General features: G+C 43.1%; 2 protein-coding genes and 1 pseudogene across 5 annotated transcripts in view; 1 reads left to right on the top strand and 2 right to left on the bottom strand.

The window, feature by feature from the left end:
- LOC106610878 (TOG array regulator of axonemal microtubules protein 1) overlaps positions 1 to 8,032 on the top strand; it is a 41,025-nt gene extending 32,993 nt beyond the window's left edge. For both annotated transcript variants that reach the window (XM_014210526.3, XM_082955645.1), the window contains 10 exons: positions 1,396 to 1,519; positions 1,739 to 1,844; positions 2,103 to 2,338; positions 2,521 to 2,679; positions 2,786 to 2,912; positions 3,502 to 3,617; positions 4,035 to 4,215; positions 6,097 to 6,316; positions 6,429 to 6,515; positions 6,826 to 8,032. In XM_014210526.3, coding sequence (XP_014066001.3) covers positions 1,396 to 1,519; positions 1,739 to 1,844; positions 2,103 to 2,338; positions 2,521 to 2,679; positions 2,786 to 2,912; positions 3,502 to 3,617; positions 4,035 to 4,215; positions 6,097 to 6,316; positions 6,429 to 6,515; positions 6,826 to 7,085 — 1,616 coding nt within the window. In that variant the 3' untranslated portion in view covers positions 7,086 to 8,032. The remainder of the gene's footprint in view (positions 1 to 1,395; positions 1,520 to 1,738; positions 1,845 to 2,102; positions 2,339 to 2,520; positions 2,680 to 2,785; positions 2,913 to 3,501; positions 3,618 to 4,034; positions 4,216 to 6,096; positions 6,317 to 6,428; positions 6,516 to 6,825) is intronic.
- Positions 8,033 to 8,298: 266 nt separating this feature from the next.
- On the bottom strand, positions 8,299 to 14,573 carry LOC106610880 (coiled-coil domain-containing protein 28B). 2 transcript variants are annotated; one of them, XM_014210531.3, is made up of 6 exons: positions 14,342 to 14,573; positions 12,321 to 12,621; positions 12,013 to 12,182; positions 11,696 to 11,850; positions 10,608 to 10,630; positions 8,299 to 10,470 (listed from the first exon to the last, which is right to left on the bottom strand). In XM_014210531.3, exons 2-6 carry the CDS (start codon positions 12,557 to 12,559, stop codon positions 10,416 to 10,418), a joined length of 642 nt encoding a protein of 213 aa, XP_014066006.1. In that variant the 5' UTR covers positions 12,560 to 12,621; positions 14,342 to 14,573; the 3' UTR covers positions 8,299 to 10,415. The 2 variants fall into 2 exon arrangements, with proteins under 2 accessions (XP_014066006.1, XP_014066007.1); XM_014210532.3 differs by having other exon boundaries at positions 12,321 to 12,701; positions 14,342 to 14,572.
- Positions 14,574 to 15,145: 572 nt separating this feature from the next.
- Positions 15,146 to 17,603, bottom strand: LOC106610826 (transmembrane protein 39B-like; annotated as a pseudogene). Its single transcript, XR_014378715.1, has 4 exons — positions 17,286 to 17,603; positions 16,835 to 17,020; positions 15,647 to 15,767; positions 15,146 to 15,511 (listed from the first exon to the last, which is right to left on the bottom strand). The product of XR_014378715.1 is annotated as a transmembrane protein 39B-like (transcript).
- Between the last annotated feature and the right edge of the window lie 902 nt (positions 17,604 to 18,505).

Below are 18,505 nucleotides of genomic sequence, written 5' to 3'. Positions count from 1 at the left end.
CATTCGTAAAGTATTCAGACCCCTTGATTTTTTCCACATTTTGTTACATTTAAGCCTTATTCTAAAATTGATTAAATGAAAAAAATTCTACACACAATACCCCATAATGACAAAGCAAAAACAGGTTTTTGGAAAATCAAAAACAGATACATTATTTAGATAAGTATTCAGACCCTTTGCTATAAGACTCGAAATTTAGCTCAGGTGCATCCTGTTTCCATTGATCATCCTTGAGATGTTTACCTGCATGTCAAAAACCAAGCCATGAGGTCGAAGGAATTGTCTGTAGAGCTCCAAGACTGGATTGTGTCGAGGCACAGATTTGGGGAAGGGTACCAACATATTTCTGCAGGATTGAAGGTTCCCAAGAAGACAGTGGCCTCCATCATTCTTAAATGTAAGAAGTTTGGAACCACCAAGACTCTTCCTAGAGCTGGCCGCCCGGCCAAACTGAGCCTTGGTCAGGGAGGTGACCAAGAACCCGATGGTCACTCTAAAATAGTTCCTCTGTGGAGATTGGAGAACCATCTCTGCAGCACTCCACCAATGAGGCCTTTATGGTAGTGGCCAGACGGAAGCCACTCCTTAGTAAAAGTCACATGACAGCCTGCTTGGAGTTTACCAAAAGGCACCTAAAGGACTCAGACCATGAGAAATAAGATTTTCTGGTCTGATGAAACCAAGATGGAACACTTTGGCATGAATGCCAAGCGTCATATCTGAAGGAAACCTTGCTCCATCCCTACGGTGAAGCATGGTGGTGGCAGCATCATGCTGTTGGGATGTTGTTCAGCGGCAGGGAGACTAGTCAGGTTCGAGGGAAAGATGAACGGAGCAAAGTACAGAGAGATCCTTGATGAAAACCTGCTCCAGAGTGCTTAGGATCTCAGACTGGGATGAAGGTTCACCTTCCAACAGGACAACGACCCTAAGCACACAGCCAATACAACGCAGGAGTGGCTTCGGGACAAGTCTCTGAATGTCCTGGAGTGGCCCAGCCAGAGCCCGGACTTGAACCCGATCGAACATCTCTGGATTGACCTGAATATAGTTGTGCAGCGTCACTCCCAATCCAACCTGACAGAGCATGAGAGGATCTGCAGAGAAGAATGGGAGAAACTCCCCAAATACAGGTGTGCCAAGCTTGTAGCGTCAAACCCAAGAAGACTCGAGGCTGTAATCACTGCAGAAGGTTCTTCAACAAAGTACTGAGTAAAGGGTCTGAATACTTATGTAAATGTGATATTCAGTTTTTCATTTTTCATTATGGGCTGTTGTGTGTAGATTGATGAGGGGGGACGACTATTTAATCCATTATAGAATAAGGCTGTAACATAACGTGGAAAAGGTCCATTATAATTGTGTTGTATTTAATTCTGTGGTTGTGTTCTCCAGATGAGTTGTCCCCAGGCACTCCCAGCCAGAAGAGTGACCTGACAGAGCAGCCTGAACTACGACCCTTCTCTAAACCTGAGCTAGCACTGACACAGAGCTTCACACTCCTCAACTCAGACGACTGGTGAGCTTTATTCTTCATTTGGATCCCTATTCGCTGACGTTTTAGTAACCGCTAAACCTCCTGGGGTCCAACTGAACTACAGCGGCAGCGTTTAACCCCATGCTATACATAGACATTGTCTAGTCAGACCCAACGTCAAATGTCCATTTATAATTTTTGGATACATATAAGCAATGGATTGGATTTACTCAATTTCTATTTGTAAATGTTTTAATGAAGGGAGAAGAAGATTGAGGGGCTGACCTTTCTCCGTGGTCTGACACTGTACCATTCGGACGTACTGCGGAACAGGCTGCATGACGTCTGTCTCGCACTCATCCAAGAGGTACGACCGCGACTCCCCATTCTTTTAGTCTTAAATAAATGTTAATGTCCAGTCCATTTTCCTGGGGACCATCATCCAATCTATTTTCTTCCTTCTAATCATAATCTCAGCCTCAATCAATTCAGTACAGGGTGGTCCTTGTAGACTCTAGCCGTTTGATGACTGATTTTTCCTACGTCCTGATGAGGAAATGTGACCCTTCAAGCCCTTGGTGAGATGGCTGATTCAATATCATCATCCGAGTGTATTGCTCCCCAGGTGAGGAACCTTCGGTCGGGTGTGTCCCGTGTTGCTGTTGGGGCGATGGGTGAGCTCTACACCGCACTGCAGAAGGGGATGGACCAGGAGCTGGAGGCCACTGCCAAGGCTCTGCTGCAGAAGGCCGGGGAGTCCAATGCCTTCATCAGGCAGAATGTGGACGCAGCGCTGGACAGCATGGTGCAACATTGCACCCCCACCCGCAGCCTCAACGCCCTGCTCACCAGCGGCCTCAGGTCAGACAGACACTCACTGTCACCAGCTAGCACACTCAGCAGTTCAGCACCAGTACTTGAAATGCATGCTTTGCTTGAAGATATTGATTGTTATCATGCTTGTATCTTATAATTAAATTGGGCCATTAGGCTTTATTTTCTGTGGTGCTGATCATATCCCTGATATTGTCTCTTGTGACCAGTCACCTGAACTCAGTGGTGAGGAAGTGCGCAGGTCATCACATGGTCAACCTGATGGAGAACATTGGCGCTGCCCGCCTCCTATCTGGAGGGAAAGACCTCACCGACCGAATCCTACCTGCCGTCATCAAGCTGTCACAAGACTCCTCCCAGGAAGCTAGGTAGGGAGGGAATTCTGTTTAAAACCAATGTATGTCTGTTTTAATGCTAGTAAGTGTGTCTGTTATCAATAGAATAAGTGGCATTGTTTGAGGCTGTTCTTCTTAGGTACCAGGGACGCCGGATGCTGCTGTTTCTGTCATCGCACCCTGATTTTGATAAGATGTTGGAGAAATGTATCCCTGCCAAAGACCTGGCTCCCATCAGAGACACTGTCTTCATACTGAAGACTAAGGTACAGAACACTGTCTGAGAAGGTGTGTGTGACTGTTATGAGTCATTCCTGTCGGTTTTTGTCTCCCCCTGCTGGGGGCTTGCGTTTTGAGACAAGACACTTTTTACTTTATGGTCCAATGCAGCTGTTTTTATCTCAATATGAAATCATTTCTGGGGATCAATTACTGTGATTGTTTTCAATTAAAATGGTAAAAAAGAAACAAAAATAGATTCTTAGCAAAGAGCAATTTCTCAAACAAGAATTTTGCTTGGACTGTCTGGGAGTGGTCTGAGAGGGAAACTGAAAACTAGCTAAAGAGGTTTGGAACTCTTTTTCTTATTGGTCTTTTCACTAATTTATTACCAAGCAGGCCAAAACTCCATCCCACCAAAACAGGCTGAAATTTCAGGCATTTATTTTTTTTAACAGTTCTTACACAAAAAGGGCGTTTTCACAATTTCACAGTATTTTTCCAACCTTATAGTGTGGAAATATACTGTATATAAAACACAGGGAAATCACATTTTTGACTGCACTAGGCCTTTAAGGAAGCAGTGGTTACATGTGTGTGATCCATGAGTTACATGTGTGTTAATGTGGTCTGAAGGGCCTGGGAGAGATGCCCCAGGACACCCCGTCAGCCAGGGGCCGGCGTTCCCTCCCTGGCAGTGGCACAGTTAGGGCCTCATCTGTCAGCAGGGAACCCCTCAAAGTGGTCAACAGGTGGGCAAACACAACAACACTAACTGAAATGTGTAGCACGTCAGTTTCGTCAAGTTTACACCCCTAGTATGCTGAACTGTTATGGTTAAAGCCATGGCTAGCTTTGCTGTTTGTCCATGCATTAGCACAGTTTTATCAATGTACAGTACCAGTCAAAAGTTTGGACACACCTACTCATTCCAAGGGTTTTCTTCATATATTTTGATTTGTTTAACACTTTTCTGGTTACTACATGATTCCATTTGTGTTTATTTCATATTTTTAATGTCTTCACAATTATTCTACAATGTAAAAATAAAGAAAAACCCTTGAATGAGTAGGTGTGTCTAACCTTTTGACTGGTACTGTATGTACAGTGTGTTTATGCGTCAGTAAGAACTACTCTCCATGACTTACCTACTGTTTGTGTATCTGCAGGGAGTCTGGGCAGTACAGCGGCAGACCTCAAGCTCACAGCATTGCAGACAAGACGGAGTACATCAAGCAGCTCACAGCCTTGCTGGGTTCAAAGGACTTCAGAGAGCGCATCAAAGGCATCAACCAGCTAGTGGTGGACTGCGAGCATAACCCCAACATAGTTATCGGCAGCATCTTTCCGGTAACTGACGTCATCGGAACAAAACCAGATATTCTTTAGCCTTATAATATATACTAGTGGTTCGCGGGTCAGATGTTTGTTTGCCCGCAATTGCTAATAACCCATCCGCAACCGCCCAACTACATGTGATAAATGGGAAAATCTGAGGCCCACACCAAACCCAAACCCGCTAATATAGAAAACGCGCTGTAGGCCACAGTCAGTCATAGACGTGGAGCTTACAATTAGGCCCAAAAGCTTAGGCTTACGCACTAATACCAGATAAACTAAAATAATGAAAGAAAAATCTCAAAGTAGCCTATAGATATAAATTGCACAACAATTATAGCTACATTAGACGTTTTTTTTAAGGCAGGGCTTGACATGAACTTTTTTAGCCACATGTCCTTCGCACAAGTAGGACAGATTTGTTTTACTTGTCCAGAAGAAAAAAGGTTCTGTAACACCATTTTTACATCATCGGATGATGCAAGGATGCTACTTTACAAAATAAAATGCATTACTATTTATTTTACCATAGAGAATCAGACCAAAATGCAGGATACACACTGGCTATTGACTTTGCATATTCAAGCCCGTCTCAAAATACAACATTGCCCCTTTTAAGGCTCTCCTGGAGGGTGGCTGCAATTACAACCAAATACTTTTTATGTTTTTATAAAACAATTCCCTCCTGGGAGCGAAACTAAGTGCGTCCTGTCATCGCTGGGATAATAAATATGGATATGGTTCAAAACAAACTCTGGGACAACAGATTCAAAATTCATGCAACCACTGCACACTTTGTTTTCTTTTTAAAGCAATGAGGCTGATGCAACAGATCAGACCGTTTAGCTCAACAATGTGCACATAGACCACTGCGCCACTCTGGACGCCCTAACGCACTGCATCGCAGTTGCTAGCTGCGTCACTAGAGATCCTGGTTCGAGTCCAGGCTCTGTCGCAGCCTGCCGTGACCTGGGAGGCCCATGGGGCAGCGCACAATTGGCCCAGCGTCGCCTGGGTTAGGGGAGGGTTTGGCCGGCAGGGATGCCCTTGTCCCATCGCGCTCTAGCGACTCCTGTGCCGGGCTGGGCGCATGCACGCTGACACGGTCACTGGGTGCACGGTGTTTACTCCGACACATTGGTGCAGCTGGCTTCCGGGTTAAGCGGGCATTGTGTCAAGAAGCAGTGCTGCTTGGTTGGGTTGTGTTTCGGAGGACGTATGGCTCTCGACCTTCGCCTTTCCCAAGTCTGTACCAGAGTTGCAGCGATGAGACAAGACTGTAACTACCAATTGGATACCACGAAAAAGGGGGTAAAAGTAAATAAAATAAATTAAAAATGGTGGCAGAAGGCTCAAATGTTCCAAAATGCAATTAGCGGGGAAACATCATTCTCAATAGCGCACTGCACGAGCTAGTGGTTTCATCTTTTCCGAGATGAAAATATCCGTTAGAATTAAGAAAGAGGGGAGATCTAAAGATGCACCAACTAGCATGGGTTACTAATATGACAAGGATCATGCCTTTTTACATGTCCATTCAGACAATTGAAATCTACATTCTTCTTGTCCAACAATTGTTTTGAGGACAAGCGTTCATTTCGAGCCTTGTTTCTTTTTATTCAACCCGTCCGCCACCCACCCGCCTTTCATCCACACAATATTCCATGACCCTAAACCCGCCCGCCTCGCGGGTATAACTGCAGAGACTGGAGGTTATGAATCAACCCGTGCGATTATATACCCTAAGCTGCCAATTGCCGAAGTCCTCTGACTATCACAAAGAATACTAGCTATAACTTTTATTGACCAAATATAGACCATGCAAATGCCCCTAGATAAGAGTACCTATGTAAGTAGGTCATAGTTGAATCTATAGTAATGCTTCTCTCCCAGGTGTTTGATGCCTTTAAGGCCAGACTGCAGGAGTCCAACAGTAAAGTCAACTTGTTCGCTCTGGAGTCTCTGCAGAAGATCATCACTGTGATGAAGGATAACCTTGCCCAGGTAGTCTACATCCTGGTACCGGCCATCGTGGACAATCACCTCAACTCCAAGAACAACGCTATCTACAGAGCTGCCATTGGAGCCATCCATGCACTCATCCAAAACCTTGGTAGGTGTCTGATGATGTTTGAGATCACCTCATCTAGTTTGAGGTTCCATGCGAGGCTGGGACATAGCTGAGAGGATGACCGGCTCTGACTTGTCCTTTACTTTGTTCACAGATAAAACCCTCCTCCTCCAGCCTTTCTGCACCAAGGCCCAGTTCCTGAGTGGCAAGGCTAAAGTGGATCTCATAGAGAAGGTTGCAGGTATTTTCACTGAAACAGTTTGCTTGAGATAAATCCCCTTAGCAACCTAGGTTATGTAGATGATACTTTGTAAACTTTTGGATTAGGATCTGAGTTTACAACAGCTGCTAAGCAACAGTGCAATGGCAAGTGTCTTTCTGCCTGCCCTCCATGGAGTCTTTAGCCTCTTAAAAGGAGCGAGAAACAGATGTGTCAGTGCCATATGCTCTCAGCATTTCATAAGCTCCTTGTTACGTGTTTGACTCCCCCCCCCACTTCCCTTCCTTCCTCCCCCCACTTCTCTTCCCTCCTCTTCTGGCCTGTCTTTCAGATCTGGTGACAGAGCTATATCCTCGTAAGCCCCAGGTGGTGGAACAGAAGGTGTTACCCCTGCTGTGGCACCTCCTGGGCACATCCAGCCACAGTGGCACCGTCCACGGCCGGGGCGGCAGCGTGCGGGGGGCCACTGCCAACCTGTGCCAAGCCCTTTACACCCACATGGGGCCTGGGCTGGCAGAGTGCGCCGCCTCCCAGCATGCCAATGTCCACAAGGGCCTCAACGAGTTCCTGAGGACCCTCCCCTCCCCCTGAGGGCCCGTCAGAAATCACAACCAAACCCCTCCAGACAGAAGAACAGAAACACTGACCTTACTTGAAGACAGAGATGTTCTGCATTTCTAATAGTGCCTGCACTTTTTTTTACATTAGAGTATAGAAAGTCTTTTAAGATGAGAGCCCTTAAATCAACTCTCTTCTCAGCGAGTTAGGGTATTCTTCAATAAAGGAGCGCAGACAGGCAGACAGACTTCAGCTGTTGGCATCAGGTCTTATTCTCAACAACCTGCTTCTCTTTGCACTTTGAAGAAGTCGCTCACTGTCATTATAGTTGTCGTGTATATTGCATTTGATGTATCGTAATATGATTGTCGCCGTTTATGAATCTTATTGTACGCTGAGACAACATGACGAAGAATGTACCATTGAAATGCACAAAAAGGAAACAGGACCCAAATATGTATATTTTTGCTGTTTCTTTAAATGTAATATGTGATATTTCTAAGATGTCTTATGCAGTTGTTTTAAAGATTTGTCAGTGAAGATTAATGATTACAAATGACTTTTGTTTAGCTCAAATGTGTGATTGCACAGTATTAGCCTAATTTGTATGCTGTACAATGTTGCAGTTTGTAAGTCCTATTGTAACAATTTGTTGAAGTGGTGTTTGTGACGTCTTATTTTTGTTGTTGTTTTATAACCAAAATGTACTGACAGGGAATCAAAAAAAATACTTTTCTTAAAGATTCTATATGTACACTGATGCCTAAACCAACAATACTGGGTGGGTATAACGTTGAAACCATTTAGCTTTAAACTAACAATGATACAGAGACAGTAAAGCCCAGGTCTGTGATTCTGTTTCAGTATAGTGCCAGTCTTGAAGTAGCCTTTCACAATTCTGTTTAAATTATATTAAACTTGTCTATTAACGAGAGGAAAGACCGAGATTGATATATAAATAAAGTGTTTATTTCTGTAAACTAAGTGCTCCAGTTGGTTTAATTCTTATGCCTAAAAATGAGTGAGAATAACTTCATCGCGAGGAAAACCACTTGCCTGCTTATACGATCATTGTAATGCGTCGGTGTGGTTGGCCTTGTTGCCTCGTGTCCCCCAAAGGGAAAAAAGAGGATAACGTGTGTGCCTGGTCTTTAACAATCTTGAGGAAGATGGCGCTGTAAGGTAAGGATCTATTTCAATCACTACATGCAAGACTGAGCATCTGAGTCAGTTAAAACAAGACTACTGTCACTGATTTGCTTTTATTTACAAGTAAATAAATACAATTAGTTTTGCAGGGGTTAAATGACAAAGTTAGGGCCCTGTGTTTTGGGCTTTCATGTCACATGACCTAGATTTTAACCTTTATTTTAAGCATTTTCCAGAAATGTAAGCAATTGTCTAAAGATGGTGCTGGACCATCTGACATATAAAGAGATGGGGACCTTTTGTTAAATCTTGAAAAAATCCAGAGGTGTAGTAATTACGTCGATTCGTTTTGCAACAAAACCGTTTACTCCAAACGGAAAATGCAAATGAGAGTTTCTATTGGACAGGTAGGTCCCTCCCCGTTTTATTCCGTTTGGTTCCTAAACCGTAAACTATTTCTGTAATGAATACACCCCTGGTCATGTGACAAAAATGCGCAAAACACATGGCCTTAATAGCAAAGCAAAAGACAAGATTGTATAAAATGTTAAGTTCCTTGAGAAGGTAGTTCTCATTGACAGATATGTAACAGGGTCCTAGTAGTCAGAAGCTACAGTTCTTATAGGACTCAGGTCCAGGCCATATTGGAAAAAGAGGTAGGCTTGGCAAGGTGAAGTAAAACAAAGGTGCCGTATCTTACACTTCTAATGGACCAAAGAAAGTTACTCTCTGGTCCCATACACACTACATGCAGAACTTTTAAAACCAATGACACATTAATCATCTTAGAAATGAGTAGAAGATCTAGGCATACTAGTTTGGTTTAGAGTTTAGCAACTTGTATGAAAATCACAGCAAATGGAGAGCAGCTGCCTTGTGAAAATGATGCTAATTGGTTTCTAACATGAAGAGTTTAAACTACTTTGCAAAAAATTAAGTCCCAAAATGACTTGACTAGTACAACACTCTTTGGACTCAACCCGAGACATTCTGCATAATGTTCTTTGAATGTAGTATCTTCTTGCAGTGTGTGTGTTTCTACAACATGTTCTCTTCATACACATGCATCAGATGTTCGCACCCACAATTTCATTGTACATCTACCATTCGTAGATAAGGGTAAATAGCCATGGCCTGTTTGTCCATCCGTTTTACAGCATTGCAGTGGCTGGTTGGGCTGTTGTGCTTTGGAGGGTTGCTACTGCTGAGCCTCAAATGCCTGAATATTCTAAGCTAAAGCAGCTCAGTGCCAATGCAGAGCCAGCAAGTTTCATTACACCTTGGTTGAACAATTTCTTGACATAGCTGTGAGAAAATGTCCAGTTTGAGAAACTACAATGACATTTTCAGACTGTAGTAATCAATTTTAGACATTACCTCACATATTTCAATTTCACCAAAATATACCATTTATATCTCACACTGTTCCAAGTACTCTCTTCTGCTTTATAAAGCATAAAAGATTTATAAACATTGTATTTCTAACCACCACATCCAGTGTGTTCCTCCTAATCATAATACATGTTTTGCTAGAAGGTATTAAACTCAGGACGAACATCCAAAGGTGCTGAGCTGACCCACAGTGACTGACAGCATGGGCTATAACATGTTATTTTTGCTACAGTTGATTATATGGCTGTGTACATATATTTAGCAATCAAAGATATATAACGATGTCCTTAATTTCAGTAAAGACATGATCATATGACGATGAATGAGAAAATGCACAATATCAATACCTAACATTACAGCAAATGTTCTCCTTTATATTATAAAGTATGTGTGCCTCTGAAACAGGGAGTTTGATAAAGATGGTGGATATCTTGTCTCCTTTACAGATGTTCACACACACACACACACACACACAAATAACAGGATTCATTAACATATCCTGCCGCTGCACTCTATACAAGTATAAGTTCAAAGGCTATTCTTTAACTTTCGGAATATTCCTTGACAAAAGATGTAGGCTAAAGCACAGTGCAATAACTAAAATAAGCAGAACTTGTGCTATGAATGTGGAGTACTTATCGCCCGATCACAGTTGATGTGCTTGACAGTTGACACCTGATTGAATCAATCATATACAAATCATGATTTAATCAGGGGCTTTATTTGGCCCAGTTTTGGTGCTAAGGCAGTTGGATCAACATCATGGCAACTTTTCCTCGTCGTCGTGGGAAGATGAGCAATCTGTCATCCTGATCTCCCTTGTCAAGGTCCAGACGTCTTGGGCAGGTCCTGGTTTTCAGCCAGGTGTAGTTTTTGTCTGGACACAGGTACATTAAGGATCCAACACAGACACGTTAAGGATTTAAGATAAATATAGATGATTCAAAGCCAGTGTTTTCCCAGGTGAGCCAGCTGAATCCCAGAGATTATGAGACAACTTTTAGAAAAGGATACATTGAGCTGCTGAGTTCCTCCAGCTGATGGGGAAATGAAGAACATGATCAGATTATGTAGTCCAACGTTGAGGTAATCGGAGTCAAAATTCATTAGATAGAAGCATAGACTTGCACAACAATAGCCTACAGAATGTTAGATCAATATTCAACACCATTTCACCACATCAATCATTGTATCACTGTTAGTAAGCCCTAAATAAACCCATATTATTAAATTAAATTCTTCTAGCTAATCTACACAGTGAAAATGTCATTTCACAGCCCATCTGTTTTGCTGCTACATTATTCTTTGCTGCTATGGCTACAGAGTATTCTTGGCACCTATATCTCTAATGAGCTGAATGGCTTTCACACCACCCAGCACAAATACCACACCACAGCAGTGGATGCTAGAAATCAAACTAACAATAGACACATTTGACATTTTGGGCCGAAGGTCAAATTGTCTCTGGTCTGTCGTTCTCAATGTTTGCTGCCACTCCACAGCCAACTACTGTGTACCTGGATAGTATGTGAAAAGCATGTATTATTAATTATCACATCTTTGGACTAGATGTTGTCCAATAGACAGCAGTGTGCTGGAGGGAAAATATGACTCAAGAGCATCTGCTTAGGATGTAAACAATGTATGGGAATAACCATATTCTGTGTATTTAAAAACAGCATGTAAATAACCCTTGCACTTGACTACAGTGTGGCTCAATATGACTCTACCCACTGGGCACAGACTTCAGTTCAATGTCTAGTTTTGATGTACATTCGATTGAGTTTTCAACTAACGTGAATTCATTGTGAAATCAACAAAACATGTCACGTCATTGGATTTAGTTTGTTTGTTTGTTGAAAAATAGACGAAATTCCCTTGAGTTAATTACTTTTCCCCCCAAATCCAATCAGTTTCCACGTTGATTCAACGTCATCACATCACATTTGTTTTGTTGAAATTATGTGTAAACAATGTTGATTCAACCAGTTTTTGCCCAATGGATATGTTCTGGGTAAGGACATAAATGTGGTGAGCTGTGTACTACAGTGTGAGTAAATCATTGATTGAGTACTGTAGAGAGTGTTAAGTTAGGTGCTTACATTGCAGAGCAGGTGCTCCAGGTTGTGGTCAGAGGCACACTTCCTCTTGTCCTCCGACAGCTCCTCCACATGGCTGTCCAGGCTGAAGTGTAGCCGTGCAAGCTTCTCCTGCATTTCACGCACATGCTCCAGCTGCTCAAAGGAGCAAACCTTCCCTGAGAGGACACAGCAAGCGTCATTCACACCTTCACATATCTGTCGAAGGGACATAACTTCCTACGTGACCATGGTACTATGGCACAATGTCAAACAAATGGCTGCGTTTCCACTGCGTAACTGTGTCTCAGTATTCACTGGGTGGTCCATGGTCATCTTACCAAAAGCCTGCAGTTTTCCGGAGTGGAAGTCATTGAGCAGGTTGAGGAGGCCTCCCTCCATCTCTCTCACATCAGACACATCCGTGAGAAAGGAGTGCTGCAGCGGGGAGGACTGGGCCATCTTACTGGGCCCTGCTGGCTGGGGAGCCCTGGCCTTCTCCTTGTGAGGCCTGGTGAAGACAGACCAGACAACAGGAAATAACAGTAAACAGAACTTTTACATTAATCCATTAATCCAACCTCCAATATACATTTTGTCAATCCAACTCATTTGACTCATTAAAGTAGACATTGGGACTGTTACAAACCTTGTGGTTTTTGGTGGAGCTGCTACGACCACACTGAGCACATCTTTGGACTGTCCTACTGCCCCAATGGACCTCTTGAACTTGCCTCTGTTTTTTGGGGAGGGGGGTTGGGGGAGGCCAAGGGAGAAGGTGGCACTCTTGCTGGAGGGGAGGACTGAGAGTTTACGGGGGTTGACCGGGGGAGGAGGGGGCTGGGGTAGAGACACTTTGGGGCTCCGCTTCTTACGCTTGTCCTCCATGGCTTGTTAGTGTGAAGTCCTCTGGGTAAGATGAGTGGACCCTGCCTGAGCTTCAGGACGTCCTGTAATAACGGTAGGAAGTCAGGCGCTAGCACTTCCACTCCCTGACAGGACTGCAGAGGGCTTGGAGGATAAACAGGGTCTAAGGAAATGCATGTTAAGTATAATGCATAAGAGTTTCTCCATTGGTTGTAAGCTAGGAACATGTAAAATAATGACTAAGACGCCAAAGGGAAAGAGTGAACCACCACCCAATAACAGACATTTTACTTGGTAGACCTGCTAAATGTCAAATTGATGGCCTCCTGAGTGGCGCAGTGGTCTAAGGTACTGCATCGCAGTGTGCCACTAGAGATTCTGGGTTCGAGTCCAGGCTGGGAGTCCAGACTGGGAGACCCATGGGGCAGTGCACAATTGGCCCAGTGTCGTCCAGGACGCGCAATAGCGACTCCTGTGGCGGGCTGGGCACAGTGCACGCTGACACTGTCACCTGGTGTACTGTGTTTCCTCCAGTGCATTGGTGCAGCTGGCTTCGGGTTAAGTGGACATTGTGTCAAGAACCAGTGCGGCTTGGTTGGGTTGTGTTTCGGAGGACGCACGGCTCTCGACCTTTGCCTCTCCTGAGTCCGTACGGGAGTTGCAGTGATGAAACAAGACTATAACTACCAATTGGACAGCATGAAATTGAGGAGAGAAAGCGCTAAAAAAATTATAAAGTAAAATTGATGTAATTCTCTCATTTCAAATGGTAGCACTTGCTGTATCTTGGATACTACCAGGCTGCTAAATTGATGCAGCCTCTTATCACTGACACAAGATCCTCTGGCAAACAACAAAGCGGTTCACTGCATGAGGATTCATGGCTGGATGGCTGCCAGGGTGAATGTACCAAACCTAATATTCATAATTTGGACGAGCTTTGTAAATGTTCAAGGTGAACAAAGTCACACATCCAGGTAATACTATAGGCTTATGGGAAAAACAAATGATGAGGGTTCATTTTAGAACGTCTGTCCCTGTATAATAGGCCTGTGTGAAACAGTTCCACTGAGGTATTTTTTAGAATACATCATGTCCTTGTAATTGGTCTGACAACATATTGCAAACAAGTCTTTCAACTGATGTAGCTGAAAACACGTGGACAATCAATCATATTGGCAAAAATGACAGAAGTTATGTTCACAACTTTATATTACTTGGGAGTGATTAGTGAGATCTTGTAGACCTAAATTTCACTGTTACCAATACTATTTTTAACTTCAAGAAATCAGATGAATGTGTGCATCCCACAAACATATTGCTTTAAATGTATTAAAATATATTTAATTTAATAAAAGGTTTTTTACTGATGGCTGCATGGGCAAGAGATAATGACAGTGGATTGGACCAGAGACGTGTTTATTCTAGGACGTTGATGCGCACGGTTCTTCTTTTTATAGCCTAGCCCAAATAGTAGAACATCTCATATCCGGTTGTTGTATTATAAATGGTTAATTCATTATTATTTCATACACTGAATAATAAAAAGGGATACAGAATAGGCTATAGCCATCCTCATCTGAACTTAAATCAGAGGACTACTGTGGTCCAAAGATGGCCACTAACCACACAGTCAACTTGATCCACCACTAAGCTGTGCAATAAATAAATTCACTCGCAATAATGTAAACTAAAAAGAAAAAAGGAGTGCATTATATATAAAACATATCAATGGCGTATTTGAAGTAAACCATGTAAATGACATGAACAAATGCGTCTATCAGAAGACAATAGATCACTTACCGAGTGTATTACGCACGAAAAATCTGTCAAACGAACACCGCGTCACTTTCCCCCGAAGAATGTTTATCATCTCATACACATCTTCTTCATAACGGTTAATTAATTGAAAAAAATAATACATGAGTCGTGGACAACAGCCACATAAAAAACGCAAAATAAAATCCCAGACGCGGCAATGGAGCTCACTCACCACGGAGCTATACGTCTTTATCCTGCACTTAAAGGGCCAGACACCACATTTCTTCCACTGGGAAATGATCCAATGAGCGGGAACATGCACTATAATTGTCCCATCACAACAAGTCTGAGTGGTCATGCTCATGGATGGAGAGTGCAAGCCAGATAATTTGGTCCCAAGAGCACGTTGTTGAAAGATGCTGCAGTGCATTCAATGCGGCTGTGTCAGGTGGACCTGCTTGCCAAGAAAAAACGGTTGTATAGAAGATTCTTTTGAAAGATAGCATTGGAAAAATACCAATACTTCAGAACAATGCCACCAGCCTGGAGTGGGTTTAGGCCCCTAGTAAAATGTTTTATTTTTCACAAGTTATTAGCAACTTTAGAGAGCCATGTCTTCTGCAAATAGTCACATTTTTAAATAATGAGAAACAATCTGTGATATTGACACATTCTTAATGTTAATAATCATTCTTTGATTATACTGAAATAGGAATTATATTGACATTGTTGGTGAAAAGAAGTTAGAGTTGTAGGAGTGGTATGGAGCCCTCTAGTGGGAAAGAGAAGACATCAGACAGCGTGGTCAACACAATAGTTCAACCACAAAGAATCATGGGCAGAACCTTTAAAAGGAATACAAAAATAGGTTTATTTTTATTATGGCATCTCAGAACAAAAACAGTGACACAAAATACAGTTGTAGAAAAAATACAAAGCTCTCATGCGTGTTTTCTTGTTCCAAGACAAATGACCAACAATAACTTACTTCTGGTCGGGTGAGCTATTGGAGTGTGAGTATGCCTTGCCTAAGACTATTCTGTCTCTGAGAAGCTTGAAGAAGGCGTAGTAGTTGCTGAAGAGAATTAAAGCCAAGGATATCGTCTGATGCCACCTTTCTGAGCATATCAACGAGTAGAGCTGGTAGAATATCGTCGCACCTTCCAAGATGATGAGGATGTTCAATATTCGTAAGGGCTTGTTGAAGAAAAACTAAAGGATAAAAATAGACAGAAAAAGAGGAGGCATGTTGTTATTGAACAAACAATGTCTGGAAGTACAACAAGCCCTTTAGCTTTGGCTGCCTGAGGTGCAAACAAGAACAGTCTTGCAGTTGGTGTTACTCACATAAAAGTGATAGTGGGAGACGTCTGAGGGGACAGCCACATTGTAGTGCCCTATGGCCTTGTATACATTTTTATTGTGTTTGACCAGGACACCCTGGGGCCACAAGTACTCTTCCGTCCATCTGTAGGAGGAAAAGAGAGAAGAGGGTTCAAATAAATACAAAGCAAATCTTAGTAAATCTAACGCTCGTCTGCTAAATAGCCAGCTATCAGATGAGCAGAGTTTAGTCTGTTCTTTCTCTTGGAAGCCACATGGATGCAAATATCTCGGAATACATTTTACCTCAGCCCTTAAGAATCTGTTTAAAGAAAACTACACTCCCCTCATTGGCAAAATTAAAGACCTGATTCGCTGGTCCACTCTCCCTGTGACTGCGATTGGATGGATTAACATAGTGAGGATGAACAAACGTTCTTTCCAGACTTAATCATCTCATTCAAATGAATTCCTGTATTTGCCCCCTACTGTATGCAGGTGCATGATGTCCCTGAATATACAACAAGTAACAGCAGGGCCATTTCTAGCTTTTTGGCCGCTCTAAGCGAGAGTGGTTGGGGGGCCCCTGCCCGTCGTGGGCGGAACATTTTAGTGGCCATCTTGGCAGCGTAGAGAAAATGTTAGTTGTAAAGCTAATTTCCTGCAGTTCAAGTCATTTTGCCAAGGGATGGAGAAAACATTTAGCAGTTTTTAAGGCTAATTTCCTGCTAATCTACACATCTTGCCATGACTTTTGCCATGTTCATATGATATCTGAGTGAATAACAAAATCAATGGGGGCCCCCTCGACGTCAGGGCCCCTGATTCTGCCATGATAACTACAAGGGTTAGATTGCTGGCTAGACTAACTTACCTAGAAATATATAACATATTAGATGAAATGGGCTAATTGAGTGACTGACCTAAAAAGATGAAAACTGCAGATGCACTACCAAATGTTGAAATGACACGTGTTTTTTTCTACTATACTAACTAACAGTACGTTCAAACCGACTGATTTCCTCATTTGTTTTGTTTCATGGTTGGGAGGCCCCTGGGGGCCGCGGGGCCCTAAGCGGACGCTCAGGAGTAACAACAATATTAATACAATGTTATTACTAAAGTAATTACAGAGTTCTAGTCCCTCCCAAACCCTCAGTGATATCATCAGTGCTCCTCAGGCCGTGATGCCTCCTCAGTAGTAGTACTTACATGTGCTGCAGGACGTTGGGACAGAGAGAAGGGTCCACTTTGTGCCAGCAGCCCAGGTGTGCTGCGGCTTTATGGAGCAGGTCACAGTAGCGTGGGGGCAGCAGGTGCCTCATGAGGATGACTGAGGTACTGACAGACACCAGGATGAAGAGCTCACAGGACCAACGCTTGTCCACGTATTGTGTGCTCTGCAGAGGAACAGCACACAACCAGAATAAGCAGCCAGAAAAACACAGCGCCCTCAGAGACGCATTGCAACTGCAGGCATCAAGCAATGTATCTATTCTTGATTATGTTGACAAACCTAATTGGTGATATATAACAATGCTGCACTACGGTGCAAAAACAAAAAAGGGAGATCTGACGGTAGACCCTCCTTTCTCAAATCTCAGTCGTTAGCACGTCACAACACCTAACATAAGGCTGGGAAGTCAGTTATTAGTTACTCAACTTAAACCATACAGGTACGAAGGCCACGTAGTAGGCACTGAGCATGGAGCTGACCAGCACCTCCTTCATCCTCCAGTTGAAGTCCATCTTCAGGTACTCCACCTCTTTGCGGATGAGGTCTGGGGAGAGGCAGCAGGCGTGTGTGGGCATGGCCTGGACCCCGTACAGCTGGCTGGTGTGCTGCTTCCACGTCTCCTTCAGGGCCGTCATGTAGTCACGCCCACGCCGCCCAGCTACTTCGACCCGATGCTAGCGATGGGCGAGAGTGGCCCGACCCGGCAGAAGTAGCAGTTTAACCGGAAAAAGGGAATGTACATCCCGAACCTGTGGAAACAGGGGATTGCAGAACTTTCAGGTTACAATGTATTCCAAACTGACAGTCTATTCAGATCATTTGAATCCTAATCACCACCGATGACCGACTTGAGCTGTATGGAGAGCATCACGTTCCTCTGAGACACTGGAGGTGTTCAGAGTCGTTGAACTTGATCCCTAGTGAAGGTTGATACTAGTGAGTGTTGTTGGACAGTGAATAAGTCATGTACAGTCGTCTCTAAAATGAATGGCCCTCTCGATAAAGATGAGCAAAAATTACTTGTCTAAAATAAATCAAACAAATATTGAGTAACATTGTACGCAGAATTTTAAAAAACATATCATTTTACAACTAATACAATTGCTCAGAGAAAGACATTTTGTTTAACAAGTAATACAAAATTGGCACCCCTAAAGACTTTTAAATAAAAGTTAATCTTAGCTTATGGAATTGTATTGTGGCCTTCCATGGCATCCTGTTTCACTGGGGTTTAAATAAGGTAACAAGCATGTAAAATGTATCTGTCATACATCACTAGAGGTTGGACCAAGTCACTATTATTCGAAGCACAAGCAAGTCTCAAGGTTCGAATCTCATGTCACAAGGTCCGAGTCTCAAGTCGAGTCCCAAGTCGAACGGGTCGAGTCCAATTCAAGCTGAGTCACAAGTTATTTTTCAAGTCAAGTCTCAAGTCGAAATGTATTTGTCACGCTCCGAATACACCACGTGAAGACTTTTCCGTGAAATGCTTACTAAAGAGCCCTTTAAAAACAATGCAGTTAAAAAGAAAAAGGAGCAAATAAAAAATAGTAACACTATAAAACAATAATAACGAGGTTATTTACAAGGAGCACCGGTACCGAGTCAATGTGCAGGGGTACGAGGTAGTTGAGGTAATATGTACA

Source organism: Salmo salar, chromosome 09 (assembly GCF_965601325.2).
Source record: "Salmo salar chromosome 09, fSalSal1, whole genome shotgun sequence".
NCBI lineage: Eukaryota > Metazoa > Chordata > Actinopteri > Salmoniformes > Salmonidae > Salmo > Salmo salar.
Note: the sequence above shows the minus strand (reverse complement) of the source record. Positions and strands in the feature narration are given on the sequence as shown.

What these genes read in the sequence shown, in the direction of transcription:
- LOC106610880 (XM_014210531.3), bottom strand. Translation starts at nt 12,559, where the DNA reads ATGGAGGACAAGCGTAAGAAGCGGAGCCCCAAAGTGTCTCTACCCCAG. An exon ending in GCTCCACCAAAAACCACAAG is followed by an intron (nt 12,183 to 12,320) that starts GTTTGTAACAGT and finishes TGTCTTCACCAG; the next exon opens with GCCTCACAAGGAGAAGGCCA. An exon ending in GAGGAACTCAGCAGCTCAAT is followed by an intron (nt 10,471 to 10,607) that starts GTATCCTTTTCT and finishes ACCTGTGTCCAG; the next exon opens with ACAAAAACTACACCTGGCTG.